At 25.9% G+C, this 21,903-nt stretch overlaps 1 protein-coding gene across 1 annotated transcript; it reads left to right on the top strand.

Moving 5' to 3' along the window:
- Positions 1–20: 20 nt before the first annotated feature.
- Positions 21–19,994, top strand: LOC129963967 (COP9 signalosome complex subunit 6-like). Its single transcript, XM_056078604.1, has 10 exons — positions 21–104; positions 7,193–7,354; positions 7,973–8,104; positions 9,951–10,039; positions 10,156–10,218; positions 13,231–13,278; positions 15,176–15,290; positions 16,608–16,801; positions 19,546–19,614; positions 19,705–19,994. The coding sequence occupies exons 2-10, from the start codon at positions 7,201–7,203 to the stop codon at positions 19,774–19,776; spliced, it is 936 nt and encodes a 311-aa protein (XP_055934579.1). The 5' UTR covers positions 21–104; positions 7,193–7,200; the 3' UTR covers positions 19,777–19,994.
- Positions 19,995–21,903: the final 1,909 nt, after the last annotated feature.

Below are 21,903 nucleotides of genomic sequence, written 5' to 3'. Positions count from 1 at the left end.
ATCTCCGATGTTTCACGGTTATTCTACCAGCTTTTAACTGTTATTGGAGGTCTGCACTTTTTTGAGTTACAGCATCGCCGATCTAAATTTGTGTCATTTAACCGGTATGTTTTAAGAATTATTCTATTTATCTTGCTTTATTTACGTTGATCTTACATAATATATATTCTGACTAATTTGAAGTTTGTACTGATATATTAATTATGACATTGTTATTCGACTGATCATGGAAACTTGTAGTTGATTGTTGTATCTACGTTATAATTAGCGAATAAATTGTTTTAAAACTAGAATATTTCCTTATTTTCTAAAATTTACAATAATTCTATTTTATGGAAATATTTTATAGTCTTAATATGCTGTATCTGATTTAATGTCTTTATTTATTGTCATTAAAATTTGAGATAACGAAATTTCGCTATTGTATTTGCTTTATTTTTATTTTGCTACTAATTTTTATAGCTACAGTTGATGTGACAGATGTTTATTTTTATGACTTAGTCACCCAATTTACGTAATCTGTCAACTGAAATCGGCGAATTTTTGAGATATACTGAGTAACAAAGATTTCTTATGTGAATTTCACAATATACGATCTGTTATCCAGTTAAATTTGACACGTAATATTTTCAGTATGTCATACCTAAATAATTTGCGAGATATATATATATATATATTTACTGTTGTGTGATTTTGAGAAATCTCAGTGAGATTAATACCTGTTTGCCAAATTTGATATGTAAAATAAAGTTATAGTATATTCTGACGGTCGGAAATGTGAACCTCAGAGCAATTTTTAAATTTTTTTAAGTAATTAAAAATTATATAGAATTTTAGCGTCTTTCTGCAATGACTTGTAAAAATATTATTACATAAGATAAATTCTTACCTGCATTTTAGAATTAAAAAAAATGTTTTGAGTGATTAATATTTAATTATTGTGTAATCTCCCCCCCCCCCCAAATTTTTTTTTAAAAAGTACTTTTTTCATTCTTTAACAATGCCTTTTAATTAAATTCTGCAATTTTTTTGTGTTTCATCAAATATTATTATATTATTAAACCTGTTGGTTGTTAATACAGCTTATATAAGATATTGAAAATAAGAGATAAATCCTGAGATTATGAATGAGAATCAGATTTATTGTGATAAATCATGCCATATATCTGTTCACATTTTTAATATGATAAGTAATTAATTAATCTTTATTCTTAATTTTTTATTATTTTAATTAGTTCAATGAATTTTGATAGGTTTGACTAGAAATTTTTGGCTAGATAAGATTTTATTACCCATTTCTGTTTTACCAATCCTGAATTGAGTGAAAAAAAAATAGAAAAGAAGGATTTACAAATTATGATAGTACTTATTGAAAATGTCATATGATAGATGGACTTTCCAGAACATATATAACTATAAAATTCTGATTGAGATGACTGGAGGATTTATACAGATGGAAAATTTTAATTTATAACTGATCAGGATTAATGTTGACTCATTTTAATTATTTGATATTATAATGCTGAAATCAAGGAACTGATTTTTCTCTTTTTGTTCTTATAGAGTTGAATTATGTTTTATGATAAGATAAATAAGTAAAACCTCTGAAAATAAATATTTCATTTGCTTTTTTTTTTTTTGTATATCTTTGTTGGGAAAGTTCATGGCTGTTTATAAACTGCTCATTTACTCTGCACATTTGTGCATAGTATTTATATATTTATTTCCCACTATATTCTAAAATAAGATTTTGTAACTGTGATTAGTTATATATTATTAATCTAATAAGTGTAAGAATTGCTTTTTTATGTACTTATTAATCAGCTGTATATTCATATGAACGATTTTATCCTGTTGTTGTTATTAAATATATTTATAAATTAAGATATTAATTTTATGATTACCTTTTAGCATATAATGAGATTTATATTTTAAAATCAATTTTCAGAAAAGTAAATAAAGCCTTCTTGTTAGATTAATAGGATTCACTGATTACCAAGTACAATAATTCAAAAGATTCAGTCTACCAATATTGCAAATATGTGCTGTTTCTTCAAATTTTCAATGAGATTTAATGTTTCTGATGAATTTTGATTGCTAATATAAAGGCTTTTTATTATTTTAATATAAAATATATTATCACCAGATTTTTCTGTTCTAGTGATTAATGCCATTAGTGTTGCAGAAAATTGTGCTTGTGACTTGGAGATACCCAAGTATCTCCTGCCTGTTTATGGCAGTCACAGCAAAAGGAACCTGTAGATAACCGGCAGATGGAAGTTGAAAATTTCAGATTGTTTCCACTAGTGTTAAGAAGAGAATGTACATGCTTACCACTTTTCATAGGCCTAAATTATTCAAGTTTTATTTTCATGAATTTAGTCTTTACTTCTGAAACAAGTAGACTAGCTTTGATACCATTCAGACAATCAAGTATGAGTTTATATCTCAAAGGAAATCTGCAGTTTTATGAAAAAGACTATCTTAAGATATAGGTAAACATCTCTCAAAACATACAGCCACAAGGAACTACAGAGCAGAAGTTCTTGGCGGTGTGTGTGTGAGAAACAATAATAATAATAAAAAGGAATTAGCCAAGATAAAAAAAGCTAGTATCAAAGGAAATTAAATAGAAAATAAATGGTAAAACTGCCGAATTGCTGATAAATATTTATTTGAAAAAAGAAAAAAAAGTTACAAGCCTGAAAAATTTTGTACACAAAATGAAGCATCTTGTACAAATGTGATAGATATTCAAATGTAAACTATGAAAAACAATAATCGAATCTTGTTAATGAAAGGTCTGTAAATAAAAACAAAACACCAATAATGTATTCTAGATATGCCACAAAGGTCCATTGAGTTCTAAAGAAATGTTAAATAAAATGTGCTAGTGAGTTATATTTATATTATAGTACTGGCTTTTTCCTCATATTTATTTTCCTATATACATTTAAATTTGCCTTGTATATTATGTTTCCTTATAATTTCCCCTTTCAGAAAATTATATGCTATTGATTTTTTACTTTTTATACATTAAAAATTATATAATATAAAATCCAATAGTTTTGATAATTTTTTTCTGTACATTGACTATTTTATTCATACTTTTTCATGTTTTCCTTTCTCGTGTCCTTTTGTTTCTCATTTTTGAAATTTCTTTTTAGCCTTTTGGTGAATCGCCTCCTTGTACTAGCAAAAGCTGTGATCAGATTATTTTATAAAAATTTTAAAGAGTTTATTCTTTTCCTTTTGAAAACCATTGTTCTTTTCTTTTTTAAAGCATTTATTGTGATTATTTGATGAAAAGATTTAAAATCTGTTGTATGTAAGCAGCCACTCAAACTTCTCCTGCTCAGTATTTGCAAGACAGTGATATTCGAAGTATATTTGCTAAATTATTACAGTTTTGTGGAATGTAATTTTATTTTATGTTAGATTTGTATGAATTGTTTTATGTATAGAAGAAAGATTGAATCTTACCCCAGCAGCAGTTTTAAATTGCCATAAAAAAGAAAAGCAAATGCATAAGATGTTTCATTAACTTGTGGTGGGTCTAGATTTCTTGTTTGATATTATTTAAATTCTGGCTATGCAAATAAATTTTGAATTAAATTGGTTTAATTATTTTTGAATTAAAAAAAAGTATTCTTATTTTTAAAAATAAATGAAAAGTAGTTTTATTAATATATTATAATGAATAAAAATTTCACCATTTTTCTAAAATAATTTTTAAAAATTTAAATTTCTGGCATTTTTATCTGCAAGTGCTTATATTAACAGATGATGTTTGATTATCTTGCTTACAATTAATTTATTCTTTATGCCTCAGTCAAAGATAATATAGTCATATTCTTTATTTTATTATTATTATTCCTTAAAATTGTTTTCAAGAACAAACAATCTTTTTGTGTGATTCTCATTTACTTATTTAGAATTTTAACATTATAAATTGAACTGTATTAGTTAAACCTCAAACCAATTTATGTAGATTCTTAAAGGAAAAGTAAAATATTTATTTATATGGCTGATTTTTTTTTTTTTTTGTTTGTTTTCAAATAGATTTAAAAATGTAGAACCGCAAAAGTTATAATATTTTTATTGTTAAAAAAATCTGTAGCATTAAGTTTTAAAAAAACCTGTTTTCAAGTTCTTTATTATTTTGTACTTGCTTATAATTATTTTAAAAATGTATGTCTTTTGAGAAGAGGAGGAAAAAAGTCTAGGATATTTTTTGCTTAAGAATGAAAAATTAAAAATCTTCAAAGATTTCTGTTAAATATTCATATAGTAGGGAAGAGGAACTAATTCTCAGACATTGGGTATATCTATTATTATGTCCTTTTCTCTCTCATAACAATAAGTTGCAGTTTTTACTCAAAAATGAATTACTACCTTTTTAGTAAAATCCAGAATGTGGTTCTTTGATTATAAAAGAAGTAATTGTGTATAATATTCCAAACTGTATGCTGTTTTAGTGTTTTGATAATGTTTGCATTATATTAACACTTTGATCATGTAATAATAAGGGTGCAGTTTTGTAATAACTAAAATGTTGCATTTAAAAAAAGCAATCTTAAATTAAAAATGTATTGTGTTCATTGTTATATGTGTAATTATTTGCATTTTAATGTTGTTAAAGTAACAGGCATATGCCATTTATATAATTTGAGATGTAACAGTAGAGCTGTGGCCTAAAATTATACTACAAAATTTGTTTATTTGATATTTTTAAAAAAGGATTTGGCAGATATTCATTTATGAAAATTAAAAAAAAAAAAAAGGCTTTCTGATTAATCTATAACTTTAGGAAGAAAAAGAAAAAAAGCTTGGAATAGATAGATATTAGAAAGTTTTTTTTTTTCTTTATTTAAACTTCAAAGCAAACAATTGAAAAAAATGAGAGCAAATATAGTATTTAAAGAGAGGGGAAGAAGTAAGAGTTGCAATTTCTCCTATGATTAAAAAAAAGAAAAAGAGCTGTTGTGCTCATATGAGAATCAGTAACAAAGAAATCTGATCAATCTGTAATAGATATGTAGGTAACTAACTGACAAACATTTGTATAGAAACCACTCTGACACAACAAATCAGTATAGGCTCTCAGACCTGTCAGTTCTTAATACATTTACAATATTAAACCAGTGGGAGTGGTCCGCATGAAACTTCCTTGCAATAAAGGTTTTGTCCCTCTTTCCTACCATGAAATTGTGGATTTGTTGTAAGGGTGCAAATTCTTTGCATGACATCAATGTTGTTGTTGCTGTATCCATGGAAATGCAAAAAGTGAGGAAAGAAAGTCTCATATATTGTCAAAGGTCTGGAGGACCACTGCCGCCAGCTTTGGTAATTCAGGACTGTAACAGATCTCCCAAAGTGAATCCATCAGTGGTAATTAACTAAGCTTTAAGATATCTGTTGTAATAGATGCACACTTGAAGATGTGTCTCAGTGAGAACTGAGTTTCTGGGCAGTTCTTGCAGTAAATATGGGTTCTTATCCCTTCAGGAAGGATCTTCATTCCCTTAAAGTGATTTGGCTTGACATCATTGAACAGTAGTTAGGGAATATAGATCCTGGTATAGATCTTTTGCTAAAACTATCAGGAGAATATGCATTTTAAGTGCCTTTTTTATCCGCCAATTGGCACCAATATGTGATAAAAACAGTTGTAATTGCAAGTTTATTTTATTGATTTAAGTCATTGTATTTAAGAGTTATGTTTCTTCTTCTTCATGAGCATAACAGACCTTGGCTGCCTCGACCATGCACACTTTCCAGTGCTTTCTATCCCACGCAACTCCCCTCCAGTTCTTACTCAGATCTCTTTCCATGTCATCCAGCCATCTAGTTGAAGGTCTTCCTCTGTCCCGGAATCCCATAGGATTTTTAAAAGTGGATATTTTGAGGGCACTGTTTTCATTGCTTCTTCAGATATGGCCAAGCCATCTTAACATCTTAACCTCAATAAGCAGTTTTAACTGTGGTTGCCTATAAAGTTTGTATAATTCAAAACTGAGTCTAGTTCAACAGCATCCTCTTTCTAATGAGTTATGTTTACAGGCATGAGAAAGAACAGATTATCAACTGTTTGACGAATTTAGTACAAAATTTGATAAGTTTCTATATTTTGGATGCTGGATCTATGTACTTAGTTTTTTTCCATTTTGTAGTTACTGATTTCACTATTACATGAACAGGCAGACAGACTTCCTGTGAACATATTTCATTTAAGATTTAATAAAAATCTATAGATTTGATTACAATTTTATATACCAAATTTCAGCCATCTATCTTGAAGCATTTTTGAGTTATCATGTTCAGAGACAAACATAATGTCAAAAATGCTTTTGTTTTTTTCCTCAAAAAAACTTGGGTAAGTCTGAAACACAGAATTTCATCAAAATCTCGGATTTGAATTTTTTCAATGAATAATACAATACTTTCTCTATACTTCTTATGCGATAAAGTAAAAATATATAAATTAAAATTCAAAAAATAAATATTTAGAAAATGAATTCTAAGCATATATAGTGCTTACCTAAATGTATTAATAAGTAATTAAGAATAAAAATGTGGATGAATAAGAAGAAATTAAGAATAAAAAGGTGGATGAATAAGAAGAAATTAAGAATAAAAATGGAAACGTTAAATACAGAGTGCATTAAATAATTGTGAGATGTATAAAATAAGAATTTTAATTAATATAAATAATTAATAATTTGACAAATTTGAATATACATAATATGAACCAAATACAAATAAAAACTTAGATAAGGATATTAAACAATCATTACATTAAACATTTTACTATTATGTAAGCAGTGTGGGTTTCTTATAGTGTTAGTTTCCACTTGATTTGATGGAACAGGTACAGTGACAACAGGTTTCTACACTCTTAACTACAATTATAGAAGTTATTAAGAAATATTTCTGACTTTTGCAGAAATATTAAAATTTGCAATCAATAATTGAGCTGTTATTTTCTACATGCACACCTTTCAATTCTTGTTGATGGTAATTGTAACAATTTGTTAACATCTGATTTTAAAGATTTTTCTTATTTTGACAAACTAAGTTACAATGGAGTAATTTATAAATTTAGTGACGGTAAATTTACATATATACTCTTTAAGTTGTGTAAGTAATCTAAATTTCTAATTATTTATATTTTATTTATGTTTATTAATAGATAACAAAATGTCTATGGAAGTAGATGAGGCCATCCCTAAAAATGTTTTGGCAGCACCTGGTACAACTGGGAGTGTCACTATATCTCTGCATCCTCTTGTTATAATGAATATCTCTGAGCATTGGACTCGTGTAAAAGCTCAAGAAGGAACTCCTCAACAAGGTAAAGAAATTGATAATTTATATTATTAAGATATTTATTATATCAGTTGCTGATTCAAATACGAAAAATTTAACGTATGTTTTTATATTTGTATTTTACCTGCACATTAAAAAAAAAATTGAAGTAATTTTATTTTTAAAAAAAATTAATATTTTCGCATTAGTTTTTGATGATTATATGACTCATATGGGTACTGAAGATAAGATTTGTATTAATTTATCATACCTTATCTGTGCAACTTAACATGCATTTGAATAGATATCAAGAAGTTATCTCATCATGCTGATCAAAATTTTAATCATAATATGGTAATGATGCTACTACTTTACATAAAAAAATAAATTTTAAACTAAAATGGTAAATGAAAGAATGGCTTGATAACAGTGCCACCATAAGTCCACTCACATTTATTTGAAAATTGCCAAAATGTGTACCTGTTGTAATTATTTTTATGTTTTAAAGGCAAATAATTGAATTCTTTATTGCAAATTGCTATTAGATAATCCTTTTAATTTCTATAAAGCTAACTAGAAAAGTGTCAAAAATGTATTATTTAAATTATTTTATTAATTTTTTTTTATTATTATTGTGTGTACTAATAACCTATTTTTCTTCAAGTTATTGGAGCTCTCATTGGAAAACAGGAAGGGCGAAATATAGAAATCATGAACTCATTTGAGTTGGTTTTTGATAGAATTGAAGGGGACATTGTTATTGACAAGGACTATTATACTACAAAAGAGCAGCAATGTAAGTACATTGCCTATCCATGCCTATTTTTGTACTGTTGAAATTTATTTCTTAATCTTTTCCTATAGAATAATACTTTGCTTATATGATTATATATGCTTGAAATATAATCAATTTAAATGCAACAGATGACTGGTAAATAAATATTCCAAATTATAAATAAGTTGGTGAACAAGCTCTTTCTTTAACGATTTTTATATTTGGGAAATCAACATATTTTTGAATAATAAACACCTCATCATTTATAAGAAAGCAATTTCTTTTCTTTTTTACCTGTTTAGCTATTGTATAGTTATGTAAAAACACATCTTTAGAAGTACATGATACCATGTATTTTTATGGTAAAATATATTCGATCAATCCTTAGAGTTATGTCACACAAAAAGGCGGGATATTATTGATAAAAAAATTAATCTGTCTATATGTATGTATTGTCATTTCTTGCTAATAAGTAATAAGAAGTTGATTTTTTATTTGACTCTTTTGGTTTTGAAGAGTCAGGAAAATAAATGAAATTTTCTCATAAATTATGATTAATTAATGATTTAATTAGAGAACTTTTATTTTGATTAAAAAATATTTATTATCCAATTACTTACTGTAAATTATTACAGAATATATTATTTTAATGTGTCTTATTTATTCTTTTCATTTGATATATGAAGTTTATAAATTGTCTTTAATATTATTTAAGCAATTTTATTTAATAATTAATTAATTAAGCAATATAATTTATTAATTTTATTTAATATTATTTAAGCAAACTCATTTTCTTTGTTATTCTGTATTAAAAATAACTATTGTTATAGAAATTTAATTGCATCTTACTTTAGATTTTAGCCTTATCATTTTTTTCTATTGTGGAGTTTGGTTTTAAAGTTCCTTTTTTATGATTTTAAATAATGGACCTATCCATTCTTTTGGAACTAGCATTTATTAAATTTTTGTTTCACACCAAATGGAGCTGTATTAAAAAATATTGTGATTGTAAAAAATTTGTCTTCCTACTTTTTTTAAAATTTTATTTTATTATTATTTTTTTTGTAATTAAGAATTATTTAATAAATCATTTTGATATACAGTATTTCATTAAAGATTGTACAAAAACTATTTTATATTTAAAATGTTAGTCATAATTAATTAATAATTAATTTCAGTCATAATTAATTAATTATTGCTTATTTTTTAATTCTTTGATTACAAGATGTTTAAGAAAGTATTCTCTATATAGTAATTCATTTTAATAATTTCGAGTTTTAAAAAAGAATTGCAAAAAAATAATAAATTTAGAAATGGATGTATTGTTAATTAGCTATGTTCACAAAATCAATTCAGTATTAATTTTTTTTATTAAGCTTATTTTATTGTTTATTTAATTGACATTAAATTATAAAATCATGCATAAGATAAGCATTCATTCAAGAATTGTTGGGCATTTAAAGTGCATTAATATCTGCAAATTTTTCTTAGTTGCAGTTCATGAAATAGTTATTCTTGAAAGTAGCTAACTTAGCAGCAAATACAATTAAGTTTTTCTTTTTGGAATCCACATTATTTACTAAATAAAAGAATTAACGTTAAATAATATAAAATGTCTGAATAAATTAACAAAGTTATTCATACTTATGTATTTAAACCAATGACAGGGCATCATTATGAATAGTTGCTATTGACTGCGAATGACTGGGGTGCTTTGTAAATTTCTATTACCTGCATAGATTAAGTCACTAATAATATTAAAAAAGTGTATGGACTAAAAATTTGTCTCAATTTTATATTTGGTCAGTTAATTTTTCTTATATTAATTGAATCAACATAATTAGTAAATCATGCTTATTTTTTTCAGTTAAACAAGTTTTTAGTGATTTGGATCTAATTGGCTGGTATACTACTGGTGATTCTGTTAATGAATCCGACATTAAAGTGCATAAACAGGTAGGAATTTTAGCCTGTCTTTAACTCCTACTATTTATTTTTTCTTTACATTATTTATTGTTATTTCTATAGATGGACATTTAAGGTAGTTTACTTATAATTTTTTCTTTTTATAGATATGTGAAATTTATGAAAGTCCAGTGTTTCTAAAGCTTAATCCTCTAGGAAGGCATACTGAAGTAAGTTAACTATTAGAAAAAAAAAAGAAAAAAAAGCTTGGAATGCAAACTGAAATTTAGTCTCTTAAAAGGTTACTGAAATACAATTGCAAGGTGATTTAATACTAATGTTAATTGGTGTATTCACATATAATTAAAGATGATGTTTAATATGGAAACATATTGATAAAATGTTATTTTCCAAAAATTAACATTTTAGAAAAGTTTACAGTTTTGGAAGTTACCACATTCATATTATGTAAGACAATTCTTTAAAAATTTGAAAGCTAAATTTTGTAAGGAATTGTATCTTGCATATTTGCTTATATAGTAGATGCCAAACTATTTGGTAAAATGTGGCAGGAGAGAAAAATAGATTTTAAAAAAATGCGGGATAAAATATATTTTATATATATTCTTACTTCATCCATATCATTAAAAACAAATTTTTACATAATAAAAGTTAGCCTTTTCCATATTTTGTTATCTCTTAGCATAGATTAGTAATTAAAAAAAGTGTTATTTCTGTGCCTGACTATATTTTTCAAAAAGTTATTCTAGAGAAGGAAGATTGAGGGATAAAAATATCAATAAATTTTTAAATAAATTTATAATGATTTTAACTTGATTGCAATAAATTTAAAATCACAAATAGTATACAGTAAGAATGTGTATACACTTTTCAAAAAACAATAACAGTACACTAAATTCACTAAACAAAACTACAAACAAATGTAAGTTTAATTATAACAAATATTATTTAAATGTAAGTTACTTTCATGTAATAATTATATATTCTAACATGAAAAATTATATTCAAGATAAAAGAATAAAAAAATTGACTTTTAATTTTTGAAAAAATCTTACTGATTAGTCTTTAAAAAATGTTTCCACATTTTGCTGTGGCAATTAAAAAAAAAGTAATAGTCAAAAATCTGCTCTACTTCACTACACAAGATATTTGTGAATTAATGATCTCAAATTAATTATAATAGAGTGGTTATAAAAAAAACTACCCAGATGTAATATACCAGACTGCTATTATACCATTAAAAAAAATTGGTTTAATTATTTTGAGGTATGCACTCAAGAATCATTGGGAAGACTACAGTTACAGTGACAAAATTTCAAATGGCACCACTCACTTTTTTTTTTTCAAATATGATCTTGATGAAAATGAAATGTGTGCATTGGAATTTTACCTGTAGCAGGAAAATTGTTGGCACTAGATAGATTAAAAACAAAAGAAGAAACAACCACTTAGAACAGAAAAATAACAAAAAGTAAATTTTAAAGTGTTCCACAAATTTTCCGTGTGAACCTCCTTCATATAAGAATACACTTTGCTTATAGTGGATATTATTTCAGCATGTTTTGAACCTGACGTCTGATTGCATTTTTCAAATCAGATGCAGTTTGCAGATTAAATGCATACATTTTGGATTTCAGGTATCCCCATATTCAGAAATCCATGGAAGTGGATTTGGGGGACCTTGATAGATATAGAGATGTGAAATGATGGGAGATTGTCATGAAACTGTTGTATTAAGAAACATTTTTGGAAACTCTATATTCACCATCTTGCATCCATATGATGTCAGATAGAACATTTCACTGTAGCAATTCAGAAACTGCATGAATTAGTCAGCACTTCTAGGTAACAAGTTCTTATTACTGTATAGGTTTATATATTTTCACAAATAAACCTTTAAAAAAATTGAAATCTGAAATTGAAGGTGCTTGTTGTAAAGGTTGTACCATACAGTCGCTTTTACTTCATATTGGGAAATATAGTTACATCATGAGGATTATTGCTTATCTAATGCTCTTAGTTCTTCAAATTAACATTACTGGTCAACTAGAAATCAGCCTTGTCTGTTCGCAGAATCAGTAAAGGCCAACTGTTATTGTCATCATATCGAATGAGGAATTCATTAGCAAAATCAAGCTATAGTTGATTATTATCTACTTGGAACATCTGGACACTCAGGAGTCAATACTAAAACATGTGAAGAATACAACACAGAAACTTAATACTGAAACATGTGGACAAAATGTGTGAAACATTATATGCACTTGAAAGAAACTTCCCTTATTGTTTCATAATTATCATCTGTATCAGCCTGGACACAAATGGAAAAGTCTTTCTGGCCGAAATTGAAGTGTAACTAATTCTTGTAAATTTGTGTTTTAAATCTTGAATAAGTTTTAGTACATGGCCACAGCACTGCCTATGGTTTCTGCAGTAGACATGCAATGCCTCTGTGCCATTTTGTCCATTCAGATAATAAATCTTTACAATTTCCCTATATTTTCCTGTCAGTGGTTTGTTGTCAGAGTACAAGAAAGCAAAGGTGTGCAGCAAGCTCTTCGCACCATCACCACACTTTTTTTCTGTTACTTGGTGCAGCAATGTCAAAAATGACAGTCCCCTATGCTGAATCAAGAAATCAGTATACCTGCTCGTAGTTTATTTTTTCCTACAGATTTCAGTATGCATATGAAATGGTTGAGATCACATTTCATTAAAAAAAGCAGGTATTTCCTTTTGAAATTTTTGTCATTGCAATCACAATTATTAAACTGTTGTTTTTCAAATGAGTCTTGAGTGCATACTTCAAATTACTTTAAATCAGATTTTCAGTTTCTTTGAATGGTATGACAGCAATGGGTTAAATATTAGGATAGTTTTTTTTTTTTTCACTCTGCTTCATTTATATATTTTTTCTGTTTAAATTATTTTTTCCTTGGTTAGTTTTTGCGTTAGTTTTAGCTTATAGAACTATGCATGGTGATAGCATCAGTAACTGCTTTTTTCAAATAAAATCTGGCCATTTGTTTTAGTTATGTAAAAATTGTTCTTAATGAATAAAAAGTTATGGAATTCATAGTTTTCAATGTATTTTGATATAATAGAATAATAAACAAGAATAGAAATATTTTTTAAATGTTTTTTGATTTTAAAGATAAATTAATTATTCATGTTTTGTTATGTCATTTAACAATAATGACTTTTTAATTTCTTGCTTTTAGCTACCTGTATCCATTTATGAATCTGTGATTGACTTAGTGAGTGGTGAGGTAAGATGTTTCATTAATATTGACTTAATATTTTAGATAAATGTTTTACAAACTGTGCATTAATCAAGAAAGATATTGATTTCCAATTTTGCAAATAACTTATTTTACCAAATTTTCTTTGGCTTCTTTTTTTTTTATCACATTCTTCTGTATTTTTTTGTTTTGTTTATTTGTGCTTACTTGTTTTTAAAAATAAATTTAAAGTATATGATAAAAAATAATCAGCATAACAGAAAAAGATTTACATTTTTTTTTTTTTTTTTTTTTGCATAATTTAGTGTAGAAAAAGCATAATCAGTCTATAATCTGAGTTAATTTAGCTAAAGAAGTAGGGAGAACCATTTTGGATATAAAAAAAATTTGGGGGGGGGTAAACCTTGCATTGTTATTTTGTATATAATTTCAATATGTAATTCTGAAAAGTTCTCTTTGTAGGATACACTTATACTCTTTATGAAAATTTTATTTTTAAAATTGAAATAAGTGCATCAATATATACTTAGTAATTTTGTAGCATGTGAATTATTAAGTAAGAAACTCAATAATTTTCTTTTTATTCTGTTTTGTTTCTTGCATCCCTCCCAATATTCTCATCAGCTTTTCATTAGAAGGCTATCAGCTGCATTAACTAACTACATTCTTCAACAGATCATAGAGCAACCTGAAGTAGCAACAAATGTACTGGAGTTTCCGAGTTGCTTTAAGATGGAAGTAGTAATATATAGTATACTTTAGTGTAATTAGTATTCAATCACTGTATGGTGATTATTTGTGAATAGTGTCAAACGGATTATTTGATGTTCCCCATTGAGAAACATAAGAAATAGAGAGTTAATGGAAGAGAATCTTTGCCCCTGGGAAAAATGGGTATCTACCACCATCTTCTTACTCTTTTATAACTGGGACAGAAGATTATAAAATGTGATCATTTGTGCTTTCTATTCAAGAGAGGATCAATTGGAAGATAAAAGAGCAAAAATTATTGGAACTAAGTACATCAAATCATGCAAAAATCAGAGGTACAGGAGAGGGTTTGGCACTAAGACTGACTACAAGTAAAAAATTAATCCCATGAGAACAAAGCATTCAAGATGGAGTGGAAATTTCAATGATGAAAGCTCAAATTATGGTTATAGTAAAAATTGTATTAGTTTCTCCGATAGCAGCAGTGATGCATCTACACCCAAATCTCATATTTGAATGCAAAATATTTCTTTTTTAATCTATAATGTAATCATATGAAGAATCAAGAATAAAGAGTAATTCTAATTATAAATCTGATAAATATTTAGAACCTCTCATTTACTACGACTTTGTTGGGGGAGGGACCCTATTTGCCTTGTTAAAATGATAATCATAAGTAGGTTATAATGTGTACAACAAGAGTCTGTCTTTACTAAATTAAGAGTTTGTTTTCTTGTATTTCTAGTGCTTTAAAACAATTGTTAGCATATACTTAGTTTTTTTTTTTTTTTTTTTTCTGGCTTTACAATCAATTTACCATTTGAACGTAACACTTTTTATACTATTTCTTGATTCATGAATTTATCCATTTTGCACATTTCCATATTTTCACGTCTAAAAATTCTTTTTTACTTGTATTGCCAAGTTTTCAAAGCTTTCTGAGTCATTTTCATGAAGCCTATCATAAAGCTTTGGGATTATTCTTGTATAATATGATACATGTTTTTTCATTTGCAATTTCAGAGGTACTTCAGATAAAAGATGTTTCTGTTAAACCTTGTAAGATTAACCATGGTTTTTATTGTACTATTGTAAAATATACCTTTTTCTTTAAAATCTTGTACAGAATTTTAAATTGCTGTTCTTTATTTTAATAATCCTGTATTTAAAATGAGTAATTAATTTTATTAACAAATGCTTAATTTTTTTTCAGGCTACCATGTTATTTGTTGAATTAATATATACTTTGGCTACAGAAGAAGCTGAGCGCATTGGGTTAGATCACATGGCAAGAATGTCAACAAATGAATCTGGTGAAAGTTCATTAGGTATGTCTAAAAATAATAAAACAAGTATTGAAATATATTTATTTTTAAAAGAATAAATTTAACATAATTTAACTAGAGTTGTTTATTTTCTATAATTTTTCTATAATAGTTTTATATTTTCTATAATGTTTTTTTTTAAATTACACTTTAAATAGTAAATGATTTCAGCATTTTAAGTGAATGCAATTAATTTGCTTATAAATGAATATGTGAATTGGATAAATCTATTCAAAAAGAAAAAAACAAAACAAAAAACATATTGGCTGTTTCTTCTAATGCATGTCTAAAAAGCAGCATTTAATATGTTAAAATTCTCCTATTTTATGTAGGCTTATTGAACTGTTGGAAAAAATTTTATGAGGTATTTTTACTTTCAAGTTTTGTAATTTAAATCTACTGCTCTCTTTTTTGCCCTATTAAAGATTGAATATGAGTTTTTATTCATACGATTAAAAATTGTTGTAATACTCATTTTAGCATATCCGTTACCTTTTTCAATCCTCTATTAGTCACTATATTTAATAGATATACACTATAATACAATTGTCTAAGTATAATTATTTTTAAATGACAATTTGACAAATCTGAATTAAAGATCATCATAACTTGAGTATTCCCCATTGTCAGCTATCAGTGAATAATATAATACATATATCTTTACATATTAATGAAATAGAAAAAGATCTACGAAATTTAACAGTTTCGCTTAAATATTGAATTTTCTCATGCATAATTTCAATTATTGATATTTAAAACTTATTTCACTTCGAATATATTGGTTGTTTTGAAATTTATTAATTGACAAAGCAACATAATTTGCTTTATCCTATTTTTCATGTCCAGTTCTAAAGCTAATAATTATATATATATATATATATATATATATCATGGATAAATTTCATTTAATTAAATTTATCCATAAGATTTAATAAGATGAAAAAAAATTTATTTATTTTAAAAGATTCTTTTTTAATATGAAAGCTATAAGTTTAAAAATAATTCCATGCTTAGAGGGTTAAGACAATTTCTTAGGAATCTGTTTTAAATTGGGATGCATAATTTTTTAAATAGGTTTTTACTAACTTCATTAATTTTCTTAGAAACAATGCTTTATTGCAATTGTATTAGAATAAAAACTATCATGTTACGATAATTGAGAGTAGTAGATGATGGAATATTAATCTATGGTTGCTTTATTTCCAGATAGTTTTGTAATTTTTTTCTTTTTTCAATAAATCTATATATCTTTTCATGAATATATCTACACTCATTATTACCTCAGGATGCTTTTGTTTATAATTACTTTCTTGACTCTAGTTGCTGAACAGTTGCAAGCTCAACATAGTGCCATTAAAATGCTGCACAGCAGAGTACATCTTATACTAGATTATGTACGTGCAGTAAAACAGGGAAAAGTGGCTCCTAACCATGAAATTTTAAGAGAAGCATACAGTCTGTGTCATAGGTTACCTGTCATTTCCACTGAAACATTTAGACAAGAATATTTTAATGTGAGTTTTTAATTTTTGTCTTACTCTTTATTCATTAATATTTTAAAATGATTTTTGAGGTGTCTAGTGATGTTTGAATTATCTTTCAATTATAAAATTGTAATATAAATACATTTCAATTATTATACCTTGTAATTTTTCTAGAACTTGTGTATATATTGTTTTCTTGATTATTTTATTAATCTAGCACAGTATTGTAGTTTAATATACATTTTGTAGGGGGGGGGAGAGAAAAAAAACTTTATCAAATGCATTAAATAATTTTTTATTTTAAAATTATTATCCAGTATTAATTTTGTATGAAATATAGTTTTAATTTGCATATTCTGTAGTCCAATGAATATCTGATTCTGTTCTGAGTATTTCTTGAAGATTTTTTTAAATTTTTATCTGATCATCTGTTTTCTTTTATTAGCAGTGCATATTTGATATCAATATAATGCTTAAATGGATATACTGAAATATATGCATCAATAGTTGCTGGCCCATTGGGCATTCTTTAATTCTCTTTTTTTAGAGTTTCAACTTTTTTTACATTATTCCAAACCTGTATTTATTACTTTATTTTGTAACACTTATTTGATTTAATCTTTCTGTTTGTTCATGATCAGGAATGAATGCACATTAAACTGTTTTTTTATTTAGTAGTTGTAATATAAAAATAAGAACTTTTTGTTGTTTGAAGTAATACAACATGTGAAAATGAAAAGCATGATCTGTCAGGATTCATTTTGTTTGTATGATTTTTATATCACACAATTACCAGAAAAGTATAATGTCTTTTGGGATTTCTAGGCCGCAAATTCAAAATGTAAGAGAAAATTCACTCTTACCTGTCTTTCCAGGAACTTCTAAATCAGAGGAATCGAGGTATTCCAACAGGAATCAGATCACATAAACATTGAAACCATTAATCCAAGCATTCTTTTTTTTTATTTGGTGGACGAGGACACAGGCACAGATAATTATATACAAATATTTACATATTTCATTTTATGTGCACGAATTCTTTATATAGCACACGATCATCTCTGGTTCCGTTCTTACACACTTCATCAACCAAAACTGAAATGAAACTGAAACTTACATCATTTACAGTGGGATCACGGGATTTTTTCCTGATGTCACCAGCTCACATGCACAAAAGTTACATCATATTATGGTTAAGCCAGGAATTCCAACAACATCTTATTAAACATTATATTGAAATTTCATCTAAGTATTCCTACTAAGTACATTATCTCTTTGTTTGTCTCTTTCTACATATTTATATATATATATCAGATGAATGTTTGTTTGTATATCATTATTCAGTCACTGTCGATAAATTTGGCTCATGGGCTCTTCAAGATCAGAAATATTGTTGTCACTTTACAAAGTCAATTAAAATATAAGTTAAATAAAAATTAAGCATGTTTTTGTTCTACCAATTCATCTTCTAAAAGTATTTTTACACCTTTTGACTGCACCCAATTTCATTTTAATACAATTTTTCTTCAATTCAGTAAATTTTTCAAAATTAATTTAGCACTTAATTTATACATTTTTACATTTAATTTAGCACTTAATTTATTGTTGTAAGAAATTCAAATGTTTTTCTTTGTTTCATCAAATTATTCAATTGCATATTTGATATTCTTTCAATGTTAAAGTTATGAATTAAAAAAAATCACTTTAAGATTTTATACTGAACTGTAATTTTCACTTCTGCTTTTATTTCATTGTGCACACAGTTTTTTTTTTAATTTTTTTTTATTTGTGATATAATAATTTATTTTTTAAACACTGCCTTTTAAAATTGTTTTAATTTGTTTTGTTGTCTGTTTTAAGTAGTTTGATTTTGTTTCATATTTCAATACTTTTAATTTCAAATCCATTTAATTAGTAAATTATGAGTATTTTTATGTCATTTTTCAACCTGCTTATCATATATATATATATATATTAATTAATTAGTCTTGCTCAGATATTTTTTCTCCACTTAATGTTAAAATGCTGTATTTTGAAAGCAATCTTTAAAAAAATTCATTTTTGCATGAATGCAAATTTCCATTATATTCAGACTTTTCAGCCTTATCAATAAAGAATTGTATTATAATCGAATAAATATATTAATATTTTAAATTGAAACAATATAGAATATTTATAATTGAAATGAAGGCTTTTTATCCAGCATTGTTACTGAACAAGCCTGTCTCTAGTTGTAGAGTAATTATAAAACTCATCTGATGGGTGAAAGGGCAGTGGTATTTTGGATTCCTTTAAGCAGGTTATTGAAATTAAAGCAGATTGATTAAAAATCAATCAATAGCTTCTGAAAATATGTTTCAATATGCATTCTGAAGAATTTTTTATCTTTGTAAATCAATATTAGACTATAAAAGTTTTGTTGAATAAAGATATACTTGAAGGAAAAGAAAGTTTCCTTATAGTTACTGTTAATACAGACATATTATTAAAGAGTCTTTGACATGCCCTACCTGTTTTCTAATATTAAACTACAAAACATATTTTATATCTTAATTGCTTTATTATAATAGGATCCACAGCTTTCTTCTAATATTTATTCTGATAAATTTTTTTAAGTAAACAGTAGGTATATAATATGTACTGGAAACATGCAAATGCATTTCATTAAATTACATATATATTAAATTACATAGACATTAATTTTTAAAAAATATATCTTGTATATATTTCTCTCTTATGCTCATGTAAAAACTTCTGTTTTGTTTTTATTTTAGCAATGTAATGATGTTGGGCTCATGACTTATCTTGGAACTCTCACTAAAGGATGTAATACAATAAATCAGGTAAAGCATCAGTTTTCATCATTTGAAGCCAGTTTCTTTTGTTTTAATTCAAAATTTATATCTAACATGTTTCCTTCTATTTTTTTGCAGTATGTAAATAAGTTCAACATTCTCTATGATAGGCAAGGAATGGGAAGAAGAATGAAAGGATTCTTCTTTTAAATTAATTCTGAAATTTATGTATAAGTGTAAATTTCTTTTTGCATATAACAAACATTTTGTAAATAAACATATTCTGTTATCTAAAAGGGCTTTACTTTTATTTCAAAACATGTTGATAAAATATTCTGTTTTGAAATTCCCATAATATTTGCATTAACTTATTTTTTTGTCAAATGTATTTTAATAGTCATAAAAGCAGATTAAACATGATTTTTATATTTGTGTGTTTGAATTTTTTGAAAATTTTAAAATTTGTCCTACTTCTTTTTTTTTCTTTCTGTGCTTTAGAAACCAAATAAGACAAATATGCTTGGAGGGATAATTTTATTAATAATTGATGCTTGGAAAACATACTTTGATTTTGATTATACAAAAATGTTGTTATATCGATTTAACTAAACATTTAAGTTCATTTTAAGGCAAACATAGAACATTGTGGATTTTCTGTCTTTTTGTTTCAAATTATAACATTTATAAATTTAAATTATAAGATTACGGTAATTTGGTGCATGAACCCACACAGCACCACAGTTAAAAAGTGAAAATCTAATGTTTAATATTTTGTAATTCTTTCCGTATTTTTAAGTCAGATAGAAGTACATATGACCTTATTTACTGATGATGTAGTCGCTTGTAGATTTCTTGGTAATGCCAAATATAATTAGCAATAGTTAGAAGAAACCTTTAAATATGCTAATACCTTGGTCTTATTAGTTCCTAATCAAATCTTTTGGATGAGATCAGAAGTACAATATTATGTTGTCGCCTTAAATAACAAATTGTCATATGTTAAAAAACATTATATGCCTAAACAAATTTTGATGTACTAACTGGAGTCATTAGTGAAATATGGCATTGTATGACAATTATATCAATAACATCATCAATTTATTGTATGACAATTATATCGATTATAATAATTTGAGAGCAAAGGTAACTAACCTATAAATATATTTTGCATCAACTGAGTGTTATGGGAAATTTGATTACAATATTTATATATATAAAAGGGGCAATATTATATATATATATATATATATATCACAAATCAAATATAAAAGAATATATAAATTTAATATAAAAGTTTAAATAATATAAAGATTTAAAATTATCATTTATATTTATGTACCACTTTAAGGATTAATACTCAGTTAAAGGTTGTAATTTGAGAAAGAACTCAATCCTTTGATGTTGCTTGGGAAGCATTTCAGATCAGGCATTGTTATGCAATTCTCAATTTTCTTGATTTACCTAAAATATCTTAGAAATTTGGTATTGGAATATCGTACATTAGTAGATTTTCATTATTGTCGTGGGGGACTGAATTCATAATTTAAGAAATTCAATTAGAACCATTTTCTTTTGACTGATGTTTGAAATAAGGCTTCATAGATTTACTTCCGAATTGTTAGCAGTAATGGGAAAAGATCTTTTTGAGCAGCTTCTGGAATACTGTTGGCGCTTTAATACATTAATAATCTTATTTTTCTGTTATTAAACTCATAAATTTATTTTAAAATCGTGAAATAATGCAACAGATAGATTTAATATTGCTTTGTATATAATTACATTAATTTTATTAGCAGTGGAGGATTTAGATGTTCTTTGGCATTAGGCAGGCAGTTTACATTATGAAGTTCTTGTAATAAAATGGTCTATTTAATTTAACATTTCAGTACATTTTTAACATATTAATGATTTATTTTAATAATATTTTTTTCTTTTAATAACTTTCTGAATGTGTATTTATTTTATGACCTGATTCTCTTTATCCCTTTTTTTGTACATAATATTGTAAAGAGAATTGTTCATTTTTATAAATATTCTGAAAACCAGTGAGTGCAACCAAACATATAGGAACCTGACTGAGTATATATGATAAAATATCATTATCCTAATATTTTATCATTTATAGATTTTGTAATTTTTACAAACTTATTTATTTATTAACAAGAAAAATAAATTTTTTGAGTTGATCTACCTGTGACTCTTCCAACCCCAATGACTCTAAGCAGATATGTAATTGGAAATCTGCCAGTCTTACCAACGTTAAATACAAATTCAAAACCAGCTATCTTACATAAAACGAATGTAATAATTACTTTCAGTTATATATTCATCGATAAA

Source organism: Argiope bruennichi, chromosome 3 (genome assembly GCF_947563725.1).
Source record: "Argiope bruennichi chromosome 3, qqArgBrue1.1, whole genome shotgun sequence".
NCBI lineage: Eukaryota > Metazoa > Arthropoda > Arachnida > Araneae > Araneidae > Argiope > Argiope bruennichi.
This window is presented reverse-complemented; position numbering and strand designations above follow the sequence as displayed.